General features: G+C 41.6%; 2 protein-coding genes across 3 annotated transcripts; one reads left to right on the top strand and one right to left on the bottom strand.

The window, feature by feature from the left end:
• Window positions 1-593: 593 nt before the first annotated feature.
• qrich1 (glutamine-rich 1) lies at window positions 594-8,585 on the bottom strand. Of its 2 annotated transcripts, XM_080729039.1 has the most exons (12): window positions 8,479-8,585; window positions 7,182-7,443; window positions 6,839-6,895; window positions 4,974-5,099; window positions 3,551-4,378; window positions 3,002-3,161; window positions 2,720-2,874; window positions 2,522-2,636; window positions 2,330-2,438; window positions 2,052-2,203; window positions 1,881-1,971; window positions 594-1,439 (listed from the first exon to the last, which is right to left on the bottom strand). In XM_080729039.1, the coding sequence occupies exons 2-12, from the start codon at window positions 7,425-7,427 to the stop codon at window positions 1,241-1,243; spliced, it is 2,238 nt and encodes a 745-aa protein (XP_080585165.1). In that variant the 5' UTR covers window positions 7,428-7,443; window positions 8,479-8,585; the 3' UTR covers window positions 594-1,240. The 2 variants fall into 2 exon arrangements, with proteins under 2 accessions (XP_080585165.1, XP_080585166.1); XM_080729040.1 differs by lacking the exon at window positions 6,839-6,895.
• Window positions 8,586-12,299: 3,714 nt separating this feature from the next.
• Window positions 12,300-14,914, top strand: LOC308287026 (proline-rich transmembrane protein 3; the record flags this gene model as incomplete). The annotated part of the gene is made up of 2 exons (XM_080728147.1): window positions 12,300-12,378; window positions 13,293-14,914. 2 exons carry the CDS (start codon window positions 12,300-12,302, stop codon window positions 14,912-14,914), a joined length of 1,701 nt encoding a protein of 566 aa, XP_080584273.1.
• Between the last annotated feature and the right edge of the window lie 992 nt (window positions 14,915-15,906).

Genomic DNA, 15,906 nt, shown 5'->3' with positions numbered 1-15,906 from the left:
AATATGGAGCTGGGGATCTCTGGATACAAGGACTGATATGTTTGCTAAATAACCAAATGTTTTTCTATTGGTTCATTGAATAATGTCTAGAATTGATTAGTGTATACAGGGGTTCCCACGGTCATGAAATTCCTGGAAATAATTTGAAATCAAATATTTTTCCAGTACTGGAAAGGTTTTGGAAATGATCAAGGGTCCTGGAAAATATGGCTATGCATTGTTTTTGGTTATTGATTTTGTTAACTCATACTGCCACCATAAATCGACTTTGAGGGTTCCCTGCACCGATATTCGTACCTTTTGACGTGTGCGTGTCCATCGTGCACGCTTTATTTTTGCTACACTGCCAGTCTTTGGGCATTGCACATAGGAGTACGAGACTCATTATTGCACTGAATGATTGTTATATATTCCTGGAAAGGTTTTGGAAATTCCTTGGTAAAAATGTGTGGGAATCACCTGATTGAAAACTATAGTTCAGCTTCATTTCTCAAATATGCGTAGGTTCAAATTATTACGGTTTCAATTTGAGGGAAAAGAAAACAGGCACACATTCTTCAGCTTTCAACATTATATTACATACAGGGGTTCCAAAATGCAGGATAAAAAAAAATTTAAGTTGTGAGCACAGGCCCCATTGTCTATGAAAGAAAGTGTTCTGGGGCCTGACAGAAGTTAAGACAACGTGAAGTGTGAGCTTAACATGAAAAAAGTCAGTGTCCTAATCTTATAATATTGACAACAAGACTGATTTCATTACAACATTAATCATTTCTAGCCAGGTTACAGAGCAGCAGCCTGAAGAGTTCAATAGTGACCCGACACAGGTCAGATGAAAAGCTTTTTCAAAAGGTTATCAAGGTGACAAAGGTCATCGAGGTGACAATTTAGAAAACCTAATGTGGCCAACATAAAGAAGATTCCAGTCCATCACCACTGGTCATGACAATGAGACATCTGTACTGTGTAGCATAGAGGGATCTATTTCTGAGCCAGACGAATCCCTTTGATGAAAAATTGAAAGATGCGTTCACTTGTTTCCTTTTTTAGGCTAAAACCCAATTTATAATCTGTAGTAAAACAGTGTCACTTGCCAAAAAAAACTACCGGATTTTGGCAAGCGACACAGTCCTGTGATAGATTATAAATTGAGTTCACGGAGAGAGAAGAGGATACGGCATAGAGTCAACAGTCAGTGTATGATGTTCCATTTCCAACGACTTCAGTCCGTCCTCAGCTCTCAGTGCTGCATGTTCCCGTGCACAGCGGCTGTGTTGATGGCGTCCTGAATCTCTCGCACCACAACGATACGTGCAAGCATACTCTCCACTTGTTGATCGGTGATGGGCTGGTTCGAGTACCATATGGGACTGTTGGGTGCGACAACCGGCTCCGGCGTCAGGTAGTACGCATCGTTGCGTCCCTTTGCACTCTGAGGGCTGAAGATGAAATGTGGGATTTTAGTTTTGTAGTCATCATGGGGAAAACATGTACAGGTCTGAAAGGACTGCAAGATTGCCATTAACCACTTGAGCACTACATTTATAGGGAAAACTGCTAAACTTCTAGATGTCATTTGCCATTTTCTTCAATAAAGAGTGTTATAACAGAGCAAAATAGGGATGTTCGGGTTATATGGTTAAACAATGAACCCAAAGAGTAGGTCAAATATCTGCATACAGTTATAGCTCCCAAAATAAACAAGGGACACATTTCGTCCATATGACTACATCAGGCAAAATGACCTGAGCAAGACCTATATGGTTGAAATTGCCCTTGCGATTATTTTTTAGAGCTATAACTCAGTCTGTGGACATTTGAACTCTTGTGATTTCCGCATTCTTATCCAATACTGGTCCTCACTACACTTGGCCACTTACCATTTGAAGAGGTAAAAATCATACAGTTTAATGGGACAACGGAGAGGGTTCTCAGGGTCCTCAACCTGCTCTTCATACATATCGTCAGACACTGAAACACAGGCCACACAAAAGGTCAACATCAGTCAGCAATGGGAAGACTAAAACTACAAAATCAAAAGTATTGCGCACCTTTTTGGCCAACGTGATGTGGACCTTGTCCTTTTAGGAAGCGGATACTGGTAGTTTTGTCCTTGGGATTGGAGGGGTTCTTTTTGGTGTGTCGCAGCACCTTAGAAAAGGCCACCTTCATATGCTGCTCAACTGTTGTCAAATGGAAATACCTGAAAGGAAGAACATTTTGTCAGGGCAGTCACTGAAACGTATACAAAACAGCCATGTATTCGTGGCACCGGCATGACCGATGACGATGAGACACGATTTCAGGTCCTGCAGTTCGGAAGACTCACTTAGTGTTGAAAAACATTAGAGTTGTAAGTAGTGTGGCTGGGGAATGTGCTCCAAGTTGTTTGCACTCCCACAGCATCTCTTCGGTCACATGACTTGGAATATAGTACCCTAAAAAAAGAGCACTCGTGAGTAAATTCATGCTAACAAATAAACATTTTTTGTGTAGAAAACAGAAGCTAATTATCGCTTACCTAGAGGATGAACGTTGGGTCTCCAACCTTCTAAGATCTTGTGTAAACACTGACCGAAGCGTGTGTAGTATGGATCGGAAAAAACATCATCCACACGGCCATTTTCAGAGAGATACTATAACGGAGAAATGCACACGTTAAAACTTACTGTGTACAATACACAGGAGTCAATCAATGTTTGTGTGGAAGAATGCAAACCTTTTGTATACACAAGAAGACGTAATATAGGACATCGGGTTCAAAGCTCTCTTCCTCCAGTCCTCGTGCCTCCTGGGTCATCATAGCTAGACCAGCGTTTAACTCCGCTACCGCACTGGACACCAAGTCCTCTTGGAAACGCAAGGGCTGCCGACCTGGACACGCACAACAAGGAAAATGATTAAGAAAAGGGAGATTTAAGTCAAAGGCATCAAGGAAATGTATGTTTTTTTCTTCATGTAAATTAACTGCAGGGACAAATCGGTGTGTGTGTAAACTTACGGCCGATAGGTGCAAGCTTTTTCTGCTCCTTCTTTTCCAGATCTGCATTTTTTCGCTGCACCCAAAGGCGCCAGACATCCAAGCCTTCTTCTGGCTTCAGACAGATAGGGACTAGAAGCTCTGCAGGAGGCTCAGCTTGTGACTCTGTTTCTGCTTGTCCCTGTAGGAGACAATAATTGGTTTCAAGTGTTTATATTAAGAGAAACGAAACTCAAACGTCCAATCATTACCAAAAGGTTACAGGAAAATCCTCTCTGTTGTTTTTAGTGGTAGTCCAATCACAAGTCAATCACGAGAATAAAAATGTCTCCACTGATACTTTAACATTTGGGTAGTGTGGTTATCCGTTTATATTTGTGCCTTTAAGAAAACTCAACTTGTCCAGGTAGTTGTCTTGTACATGGTTGTCAGCATTTCAAAATTGACTTAGCCATACACTCACAATGGAAAATTTATGACAAAGATTATATCCTTTAAAAACGTCTGAGTGTGACCACAAATTTAAGAACTAGAATGTTGTTAAGCAAAAGATGCAGTTCCTGTTCTAACCTGCAGGTGGAGCTGCTGCTGCTCTTGTCCTTCTTCTCCTTGGCTGTTGTGTTGATTTGGGTCCCAGATTTGTACTGACTGCGTGGTGTTGTATGACCCTCCGACTGTCTGCACAGCTACGGGGATGTGAATGTTCCCGTTCATGAACTGTGCCGGGAACAGGGTCTGTACGATCTCCTCCTGTGTCGCAGCAGAGAGTGTCCTCGACGAGGAGTTGGATGCCATTTTGTCCTTGTTTTGGGTGGCAGCGACGTGAACTGTACTGTACGCGTCCTGGGGGATGGCAATGTGTGTGACTCCCTGCTGCTGTGAGTTGGAGTACACAGGTATGGTCCAGGTCTCCCCGGTGGGGCCTGTGATTGTTCCTGTGCTGTAAACCTGAGTGCTGTCAACGGTGAGCAGATCGGGCCGTATGGACACGTAGCTCTGCTGCTGTCCTTGTCCTTGAGGGATGGCCAGGACCACCTGCTGACCACCGGACACCTGCTGACCCTGTGGTACGGCGTAGGACACCGACAGAGGCATGTCCACCTTGCGCTTCTTGGCGGGCTGGAGGACAGTGGGGCCTGACCTCCTGTCTGTCTCCCTGGGAGAGCCCTGCTGCTGGGAAGGAGACATCGCCTCTATGGTCTGGATCTGGATCTGCTGCCCGCCCGGCAGCTGGAAATGTTGGCCCCCTTGCAGTTGGAAGTGTTGGCCACCTTGAAGGTGGATCTGTTGGCCGCCTTGCAGTTGAAAAAGTTGACCGTCTTGTAGCTGGATGTGTTGGCCACTCGACAAGTGTATCTGCTGTCCACTGGCTCCGGCTGCTACCAGTTGAGCCTGTATCTGTGAAAAAAAAACAATCATTCGGTTTTCAGGATCTTTGAGAAGCCAAGACAGACAGACATGTGCATCACATGGTTGTACTTGACATGGGTAATGAAGTTAATAAAAGGGTTCCCACACATTTTTACCAATTCATTTCCAAAACTTTTCCAGAATATTTAACCCAATTTCCAGGTCTATATAACAATAATTCAGCTCAATAACAGTTCGCTTACTCCTATGCGCAATGCCCAAAGACAGGTAGTGTATGCCAGTGGTTCTCAACCTTTTCAGGCCGTGACCCCCGAAATAATCATGTTTTAACTGGGGACCCGGCAAGCCGGCACCCTGACGAGTCGAGCACTAAGAGTTGAGGAATTTTGTATAACACGATTCCATTATGAAAATAGCAGATCTACATGCTCACAACGCCTCGCAACGCGAGGCGTTGTGAGCATGTAGATCGGCTATTTTCACAATTTCTGCCTCTCTATATTTGACAATTTGGCCCGTGTTTAATTTGTCATTTCAGAGGTATTAACAAAATCAATAACCAAAGACAATGCATAGCTATTTTTATTGAGCGGACCGTGGGAACCCTGTAATAAAACAGTACCTGTTGGTGCTGCTCCTCTGTGAGTTCCTGCTGTACCAGCTGCCCTCCAGCAGAGAGGGCCTGCAGCTCCTGCTGAGAGGGATTGGCCACCTGCAGCACCTGTCCCTGCTGTCCCTGAATCTGAACCTGGAACAAACAAATACAACACACAAAATGCGTATGCATTAATAATTCGGTATGCTTGTTAATAATTGTCTTAACTCTTACTTATGTTGACAGACAGCATAAAAGCATTGATTCCAATCAAACTATTTTGCCATAACATCAAAGCACAAATTTATAGCTGATCCACACGAGGAAAGTCCCTGTGGATTTCCGCCTTCGTCTTGAAACCTCTACACCTCCACACGGCCCTGTGTAGAGAAATCTATCTCTTTGCCCACATGACAATGGAAAACGCTATTAGGCGCCGGCTACACGTAGCTGGATATTTCTGAAGCTAGACATTTTTTTATGCGTTTGGGGCTTGCAGCCACGCGAAGCTGGATATTTCGGCTACGAAGCTGGATATTTTTAAAACCGGATAAATAAGTGGAGAGATTGAAAAATATCCGATTCACTGGATCCGTGTAGACAGGGAACCCGGATATCTCTGAAGACTTTACTGTGTGTGTGCTTGTTAGACCTAGATATCTTTGTCGTGTGGACCTAGATATTTTTCTATGTGGATATCTGAAAAAACTGTATATATGAAATATCCAGCTCCGTGTGGACCTAGATATTTTTCTATGTGGATATCTGAAAAACCGGGATCTATGAAATATCCAGCTCTGTGTAGCCTATGCCTAAACCTGTTAAAAGTCTGTGTCCCCCTGTTCACACAGCGCAGCTATATCTATAGGCTATGTGACTATGCCATTGCCCAAGTTTCACAATCTTCAACACTTTAACATGCACAATTGCTAATTAAACATTCATTTCATAAACATTTGAGAACTATTTCTAGAGCAGGGGAGGGGAGAGGAACCGAGGCGAGATTTCCGGTTACTGCGCTTCAAACTTCTGTAGCACAAAGAAGGCTTTGTCCTGGAGTTATTACAGGCATCGTGGTATAAATTTAAAAACAAAATAGCAGCAAAAGAATATAATCGAGTTAGTCTGTTGATTGATTGAATCCAGTTGTATGAATGAGAAGATAACGTACGCTTCTCTACACTATCGCTTAGGATATAGGCTAGGAATCCTAGCGTAGCTATTCTAGAAGCTCTGTTACTTAACAAGACAGCTCTCTTAACGACTCGTTAATGGGCTCCTCATAATATGGACAGAGACCATCGTAACAAGGAGGAGCACAAGGTGACTAACCAGGCAAAGAACTTCACCGTTTATGGTGTCCATGCGGCAAAATAAAAACGGCTGTGTAAGAAAAATGCACTGCGGCAGGAGTTTTTGAACTTGTTTGTTTACAACCCCCGTTTCATGCGTTTGCATGTGGACACCCATGGGCAACCCGTGGATGTACCTCCCCGTGCATGGATCTACCCAGCGTCATGTGGTAGGGGCCTTAGAGTGAAATTATGTAACTTAGTAAAAAAGAAACACAAACACAAACAAACCTTGACATCATCTCAGCTCATACTAACCTTTCAGAGAAATATTCGAACACGGTACATCAGCTTGTACACACAGTTTAGTTTTAGTGCTCCCTTTTGACACGTTGTGGAGCATGTTAGATCGGCTATTTGCGTTTAAGATTTGGTGGATAGGGAAAAGGAGCAGACCAATTACAGCGGCAACCCCAAAGTAAAGACTAATTGTAATTTCTCAGAGTGGCAACCATAACTGCAGTGTCTGTCAAGCGGCAACCGTGTATGTGCGCGGTTGTGCGCCGACAAGCCGGTATCTCTTAATAACAGCAAACTAACCTGCACAATCTGCTCATGATGCAGCTGAGATGAAATATCTGAAGATGTCACCTGTACCTATATCAGAATGAAATGGAATGACGTGGGTTGTATACAGTAGCAGCAACTCTTGAGAATGACAAAACTATCCTCCCAAAAAGCCCACCAACAACAGGGGGATATAAAGGGAGTGTCGCTCTCCATTCCGACATGTCGCCACTCCGAAATTGACTTCCATAGGGGTTAAGTTTAGGGTAAGGGTTAGAGATAGGGTTAGTGTCGGAATGGAGACATGTCGGAAAGGAGACATGTCACTGATGTCAGAGTGGCGGGGTGTAACCAAATAAAGGAGGCCCGCTCTTACCGGACAAGCCAGTTCCAACAGAGACCCGGCCACCTCTGTGCTGTCGGTGTAGACACAGTTGGTGCCCTGATGGTACACCATGGTGGTGGTGGTGGCTGTGTCACCCTGCTGGCTGAACTCCTGGAGCACCTCGGGTCCCTTCGCCAGGGACTCCAGGAACTCCTTCATCCGGTGCTGGGGGACATTGCGGGCCTTCTGTCGCACGTACTCATCAAATGAGACCACGCCACTCTCTTGGTCATTCATCGCAAGTCAGTTTAGCCTGGAGAAGAAAAGAAAAAGAAAAACACAGATAAGATGAGGGGTTGTATTATATATTATTATATTATATTACTTACACAACCTTAAAAAGCATACATACACAGCAGTGGTGGGGGGACTGGGGTTCACCCACTGTGTTTAATGGAGCATAGTCTAATCATCCTGGTAATTAACACTGATATTAGGATAAAACTGTGAATGAATGACCTCATAATTCAATTCATTGCAGCCTGCAGTGAAGCCATCACCAACCATGGTCCCAAGGGGCAAAGTGAATGTGTCAAGTTCCAAAGTTGTACTACATCACAGTGCACACTTGTTTTTCTTTGCCAGCTTTATTATAGTACATTTAACCCCAAATATCACAACTAGAATCTGTTAAATTAGCTGTGCCAAATCGTTAAAGCTGACTTTCTTCTGGTTAAAAACGACAGGGTACCAACATCAGGACATGCCGACTGTCAAACAATAGTATCTACTAGCAAATTAGCATAGCAATGTTAGCAAGGTATTTATTTTTGCCACAAGCCAGATTACTAGTTAGCTTGCCATCTAACGTCAAGGGGGCAATTTAGGCAATCAAAAGACGACTTTAATCAACTAGAACCCCCTTTTTAATGAGCTAATAAGCATAAATACAACGACCCAATGCTTTCCACCCAAGTGTAAACTGAATTAATAGCTGACTGTGTTAGCTAGCTAGCTAGCCTGACGGGTCCGGATCCTTTCATGCTACCTTAAATAAAACCAAATCCTCTCCTTTCCGCCAAGGCACGGCGTTTAAAAAATAAAAAAGCCGAAAAACGGATAATCATCAAACAGCCACGACCACCCGCATGACATTTAACGTCGCTACGATGTCGTTGAAGCCACAATCTGATCTAATGGAGCAAAAACGATGCAGTAATTTGACTGCAATACAGTTAAGAACAGCAGCAAGCTGGCGAGGTCTCTCTACTACTACGTGTGCTTATTATAATGTTGGTCCGACCTAACCATAAGCTTCGATAAAAAAGGACATTAATGTTAAGTTTACCAGGTAGCAAAGAACGGACGCGGTCATCCAGCGGTAGTCTCCAGAAGTGTCACTATTACCACCATAAAGCCTGAAACACATGCAATACCATTCACTGTAGATCAGAATCAGACCCAGGAAAATACTGATAAAATGACGGAAGTAATAGTAGGCCCTACTGGCTGCCAAACACCGCTGTCTCTCCAGTAGGGGCCTCACCGCATTTGATAATGATGATGCATGTGAACATGGACATGGATAGATAGCAGCAAAAATAACATAGCCTATTATGTTATGATTCATTTACACCCTTGGCAATATAATATAGCCTATGACTTATAGAAGAAGAATTGTGTGTGTGTGTGTGTGTGTGTGTGTGTGTGTGTGTGTGTGTGTGTGTGTGTGTGTGTGTGTGTGTATTTTAAATAAGAGTAATCTTTTTTTAATGATAGATTTCCGTGCATCAATACCATGATATATATATATATATATATATATATATATATAATTCTTCAAGTTATAGGCTATATTATATTGCTTAAGACAGAATCATAATAGCCTAGATGAGAGGTAGGTCTATAACATTTATGGTAATAGCCTATTACAGTCAATCAGCATCAGGACCAAAAAGCTCAGTATACACCAGACACAAGCACAGATCCAAATGGCTTTCATCACTAGAGAACTCTTGAAAACTCAAGTCTGAGGTAGATTATCTTGTTATTCAGCATTATGTTGACTTCAAATGACTGGCCTTAACATATAGGTATACTACATCTGGATTCTGCGTTATTTGGAAGTAGTTTAGCCCCGGTTTGACACCTCGCAGCCTTTTGAATGCATGTACCTTTAACAGAAATCTAACTTCGGCAGTCTGCCTTAAAGCGCCAGGCATGTGCCACTGAGGGCCTCCCTCACAACTGGCGGCTTCTTGCTCCTCTTAAGGTGGACCGGAGAGATGCGTCCTTTGTATAGGTCACAGAGGAGTCTTCGAGACGCGAGAAAGAGTTAATTCCCTATGGCCTATGGCTGACATCCCCCTTTTGGATTTCTGTGATTCTACAATCGATTACTATACATTATTGTCTTTACACACACCTTTATGGAAAAACAACATCAATAGATAGACTACTTATTTTGACAGTGGTTCTCAATCAGTGGTCTGGGGACCCCCAGTGGTCCTTGAGAAGGTTCCAGGTGGTCCCCAGCTAAATGATGGAGAGTTGGTATGGTTGGTAATCAAATGAACCCTTATAGCAGGGGTGTCCAAACCTTTTTCAAAGGGGGCCACATTAGAAAATATTCAAACACCCAAGGGCCGACTATATCTACTGACGAAATGTACTTTTGGTCAGACCATAACAAAGTCACATACATATGCACCGCAATTACAATATTTTATTAAACTATCATCATCAATATTTAATATCAATGGTCTTTTGTCAGGTGTGTGCTCTGAACAATAATAACTCACATTACCAAATGTAACCAGGTGTGCAAGGTAAAAAAAAAAAAAAATACAACAAAATAGCCTTTCTTTGGCCCCTTCAGAATGAGCTAGACAACAGGGAACAAGGAATCCTGACAAATTATACTATAAAATATTCTTGTTTGACAGTGCTTGTGCCGTTTATAGTACAATTTAGGAATGACGCCGCAGGCCAGATAACATTTGTCATCAGGCCGCATTTGGTCCCTGGGCCGCTCCCCTGGAGACCCATGCCTTATAGCTCTTTAACTCCTGAGAGTGTAAATTGAAACCAAATGGAACTTTACATGTCCATTTGGTTTCATTTTACACTCTCGAGTATTACATTATTGTCAAACATCTGCATTACTGAATTTATGAGAAGTCTACAAAAGTAGAAGAATTGTTATTTTGATCAACGTTGGCCTGTTATCTCTCCTATACCAACATCAATACAGCCTGGACTTGTGGGCAAAATCTTATCCAACAATAACAAAATATGAAAAGGTTTTGGTTCTGAGAGGCTAAATCTCATCAAATGGTGGTCCGTGGCTCAAATGCTGAATTAATAATGGACCTTCTATGAAAATGTTTGAAAACCACCACACTTTATGACATCTTTTGGATGAGCACATTTGGATGATTTATTGATTGATTGATTGAAGAATTTATTAGATGGTTGTCTAATGACTTGGTATAATAATGCATAATGCATGCATGGCCTGCAGCGCTGCATGTGCACAGGTGCATTTGACCTATCTCTTGATGTGACTGACTGTGCTAAGAATCCTAATGTAATCCATTTAGAGTTCAGACTAAGGAGATTAAACACAATCTGTCAGCGATAGCGAAAGGTAGGAAAGTCTCATTGACTTCTTCTTAATTTGTTAAATAAACAAAAGTTAATCAAAATACACATCTACTGTATAAGCTATATTATACAAAAGTTCTTAAAAAGTAGTGATTGTGTTCAGATCTTGTTTCTTAGTGCAGGTGACAAGATGGGAGGCTGTCAATCAAGCAACCTGTGTGTGCAGTATTTGGACCAAGACGTCAGCTAAGCTTGAGGTATAATGACTCACAGCAATCTCACTAGTGAGTTCTACCCTCATGGTGATACTCCTAATGCCCTACATTCTAAGGCGTATGCGAACTCTGATATTTACACACTTTCACATTGCATCAGTAGAATGCATGCTATAGCTGCATGCTAAAGACAAGAGAGAAGACAAGGAATTTGCATGCGACACATGTGAGTAGCCTATTATTTTTGTATTAGTTAGTGAAAATAGCCTGCAAATGTGCCGGATAATTTTGACAAAAGCCTAAAAAAGGTGGGGGAAAAATATTGTATTGTAAGTACTGCAAAACAAGGCTCCAATTTGTGGACCTTTATAATAGCTGTGTTGCAGTTTTTGAAGTAGACTGTTATCATGCAATGGTAATGGTGAAATCAATGGTAAATTAAAAATGTTTATATACAGTAAATCATGTATCAAGTACTGCTGTCAATTATTCACCATCTAGGTCCATTATGAAAGTTTACTTTTAGTAACTCAGTGATAATAATAATAATAGTTTGAATATTTGATTTGATTTAATATTGTATTGTATGGCTATTGGGTCAGTACTGGCCACATTAATTGTGATTCCATTCACATTAACTGTGAATCAATTTGATATTGAGTGAATTCATTATATATTTTTTGTCTTTTTCACCAAGTCAAACCATTAAAGACAATTATGCTGGCTTGCACATCTAGAAAGGAGATAAAAATGTTTGTTAAAAAAGGATGAAAACTGAACCTGAACTTTGCAGATGTGTACAGATCAAGATGTTTCAAGTAGATATTGATATTGTATCCTGAATCCTGACACAAAGATTCAAAAGAGTCACGTCTCATCTACATTGTCACCCACAAAAACAACATGTTGTAACTCTCCCTCTCTTTTGTGTATTTGTTTCTATCCAGGTCTTGGGATTTCAACCCGCATACTGTGTCAAACAATGGCCTTTTCAACATTGGTTTTCATTGTTCTCGCATTGGTTCAGTCCTCAAAAGGAAGTGTCAGAGCTTTAACCTCTATAGGCAGCTCTGATGCAGTCTCTACGATTCAGCACACTAGTAGAAACAACGTCGTGGATGATCTGACAAGTGAAGTAATATCAGAGTTACAGAGCACTGATGGTCCTGTGGACAGTAGTGCACATGGGGTTGAGGCCTCACAAAAGTCAAACCTATCTATTAACATCTACACATCGACTGTAGGTGAGCCCATTTTAGAGGCTCATCATGACCAGGAAGAACCTGACCAACATGACACTGTGATTATTGAGACTTCAGGGTATTTCTACTCTAATGAGGAAACATCAATGGGAGATGCCAAGTTGACAGTCGATGAGCAAAACGATGGAAGTCACCCACCCATAGAAAATAAGGACCTTTTGACCGGTAAGTCAACAAGTTATGGTTTAGGGGAAATTTCATTTTTATGACCTTAATATGATGTAAAAAAAAAAAAAGAAAATTAAATAAACTTTAGTGCTTATTTGTGGAGAAAATCTTTACAATATTCCACGGTATTATTACTTAAATAACGTCATCAAAATTACTAATCATGATGTAAGTCATTATTATTATATTATAATTGTATAAATAGCTGTTAAATACCAGTAGCTCTATATTCTGTACAGACCCGTATTGCTGCCTGGTCAAGATTCTTTTTTTATGATACGTGATGTCTGTTATTGAACAAACGCTCTGTCTAAAACAATGATTACTATCAGAATAAGGATTACCTGCCTAACCTTTAACCCCCAAAATACCACTACTGAACCTACCTTTAATGCCATATTTTATGCTCATTGTGATTATCGGTGCCATATCTTTGGACATGTTCTGGTTATTAACTGGTTCTGGTTATTAACCATGATTGACCCTTGTGTAATGGTGAGGAGGCAAAGCCAGGTTCAAACAAGGTTCAAGGAATCAAGGTTGTACTTTATTGTTTGTTACGTCTTTTGTACAGGTACATAAGAGTAAAACTAGTTTTTGTTTGGCATCCTTCAGACAATGCAGTGGTATATAACAGCAAACAATATAATAACAGCAAACCACATCTAAAAAATAATAATCTAAATGGGTAATAATAATAATAATAAGACGTAGAAAGATTTGAGAAAAGAAAGAGAGTACAAAAGACAAAAGAGCAAAGAGAAAAATAAAAGAGCATCCTCAAATGTAGTACCTGTGCATAAAGTTTGCCATAATGCATATGGCAAACAGATGTAATCATGTAATTGGGAGACAAAATCGATTGCTTTCTGCTAATTTTGTAACTGAAATCTTCTCTTTCTCTCTTTTAGGCAAACATGGTCCTGACCCTCGCATACAGTATGACGTGTTTCAATCCATAATAAACTACAAAGTGTCACGTCCTGGAGCTCCCTGTGCACATGGCATCAGTCCCTGTGCAGTTCTAACAAACCCTAATGGCACTAATCTGCTCTGGGATGATATGAGACGAACACTGGCTTTTGCCTGGGAACTTCATGTGTTTGGGTCTGCCGGTCTTTTTATATTACTGGCCGGCATTGCCGTTTTGGGAATAGCAGGTGCGTCCACTCTTCTTCACCCCCTCTGTGATGCCTTGAGCCTGGCTAATGGACTCTTGCTGTTGACCGGTGTTCTTCGTGCTGTTCTGCTTCTGCTTGATCCTTACGGCACACGTCAGATCCTGTCTCGTCCCGTTCTTGCAGCGCTCCATAACACGGCCCTACAGCTTCTCCTCTGGGCACAGGTTGCCCTGACTCTGGTTGCATTAAGAGGCGTGAAGCTTGTTCTTTTGCCCTTGAAACTGCAGCAACCCAGGATGGTTGGAGGTCTTGTTGTGTGTCATTGCAGTATGCTGTTATTAGCTGACCTACTGTCCCCACCTTTCTCTTCTGCCTTCCCTCTGTTGCTACAGACCCTCTCAGTTTTCTGGGGACTATCATTCTGTATTGGGGTCTTCATTCGCTCTGTGTCACGTTTACATTCCTGGACCTCCGTACCTCAGTGGGGGGCTCCACAAATGACTGAGACCCGTGTGAGGCGGGTAACAGCAGCGTGCTCTGTCATAGGGGTTCTCTGCTGTGGCCTTCACATGTGCAGTGTACTTTGGCTTTATGGGCTACTGGGAAACTGGAGGCGTTTTGGTTGGGGTTGGTGGCTTAGCCAATTCTGGGCCAGAATTCTTGAATTAGCTTGGGCATTCTCCTTGCTTGTTTTGGGATCTTGGATCTTCTGGACGCCCCATAGAAGCCGTTCAAGAAGCGGTCGTTGGCAGCGCAGGCCAGAGTTATCAGAGCATGAAAGTTGGTGGGGTACATTCTTGAAAAACACTAGAAAAGGACCATTTAGGAAATCAGAAGAAAACTGGGAAAATCTAATGCCAAACAACTGGGCGAGGTATAAACTGCGCCTGAGCAACAACACAATGCGCGCTTATGATGACCAATCTATGACAATTGTTTCTGACAACAAAACAGGCCATCTTCCCAGTAGCAGTTGTGACTCTCAGGGTGCGCTACTGTGGCACAGAGTAGGTGGACCACGTGAATGTATTCTTTCCCTCATAGAGGTTGACATGCATGCCCCATCTCCCAGCATCAACCTAAGGCACACCATTGACAATGCCTTTCATCACGGTCACCTTGCAGTGGGAAGTCTGTTTACGCTGCCATCTCCCTCTTGCACACACAATGTGGGAGCAGACATCCCTCTAGGAGACAGTGACACAAAGACACTCAAAACCTCTTCCTCTGCAGATAATGTCCAAGGTGAGGAGTCAATGCAGTCACCCAAGGCTACTGATCAGACTCCCCACCAACACCCAAACACTGGACATCAGGAAGAAGGAAACAACATGGACAAGTCAGAGATCTCAGTAACTATGCATCAGGAAGACTGGTCTGATGATGATGATGATCTCACAGATCATCTGTAAGCTTTCAATTGCGTCTTTATAGACAACATTGCTCATTTACCAGTCAGGGCACTGTAAATGTTTTATATTTCACAAGAGAGTTCTCTTGAGGGATACAATGTTGAACATGGAAATTAAATTATTGCCTTTGCAACCTATACTCAGGATAATACGTTTTCGTCTGCGCCAGGGCCAGGCCTGGCGTATAACAATTAACATTGCTGTCCACAATAACCTACCTGACTTGGTGGATACCTGTGCTCCGAGGTGCACTTTTTCTAGTTTTATATGCTTCTTTGTTTTCATGAAAATGAAAGAACACATTTATACCATTGTTGTTGTTATTGTTGTTATAATAATAATAATAATAATAATGTATTGTTATTATTACACTTATATACCCTATATATTTTAACCAGCCCTTTCATCAGCATCAATGACAATAAAATGTATTATAAAAAGTTGGCTATTGTTCATTGTCTTTGTGCTGTGGCTTGTCAGTGCTAAGATTGACACTGGATCATGCATAATCCAGGTAAATGTATGATGTGCCATCTTGTGGCTAGAGGTGGAATTGCAATTGGACTTTCCAAGTATTGCTGCAATACCATTCCTCAACCAACACATTACTCCCAATTACTAAAAACCAAAACCAAAAAACAGATGCGACCACAGCAACCTTATATCATATTTACAAGTGGAGCTCCCTCCATTAAAACACCAAAAGTAACTTCTGATCAGTTACAACAACAAATACCACACAGTATTCACTGTTTCCATATAGCACCCCACATTTACAATAAAATGACAACAATTAACCCTGTTTCAATTATTACATAATAATTGCTTGATTGCAATTATTTGAGTTTACTAGCATAATCTAGCATAATCGTTAGGATTGTTTTCCAACTAATCTGAAGGTTTATTGTCGTTTTATTTATGTTTCAACATTCAATGCCAAACATTATAAATCTTAATTGTAAACTCAAATATAATCATCATTCCTGGCCCAG

This window comes from Nannobrachium achirus (assembly GCF_963921795.1).
Source record: "Nannobrachium achirus genome assembly, chromosome: 6".
NCBI lineage: Eukaryota > Metazoa > Chordata > Actinopteri > Myctophiformes > Myctophidae > Nannobrachium > Nannobrachium achirus.
Note: the sequence above shows the minus strand (reverse complement) of the source record. Positions and strands in the feature narration are given on the sequence as shown.

Excerpts from the sequence above, each read along its gene's own strand:
- qrich1 (XM_080729039.1), bottom strand. The coding sequence starts at position 7,427 with ATGAATGACCAAGAGAGTGGCGTGGTCTCATTTGATGAGTACGTGCGA. Across the intron at positions 5,100-6,838 it reads ATCATGAGCAGATTGTGCAG|GTTCAGATTCAGGGACAGCA; the intron begins GTTAGTTTGCTG and ends TGTTTGTTCCAG. Across the intron at positions 1,440-1,880 it reads GATTTTTACCTCTTCAAATG|CCCTCAGAGTGCAAAGGGAC; the intron begins GTAAGTGGCCAA and ends TTTCATCTTCAG.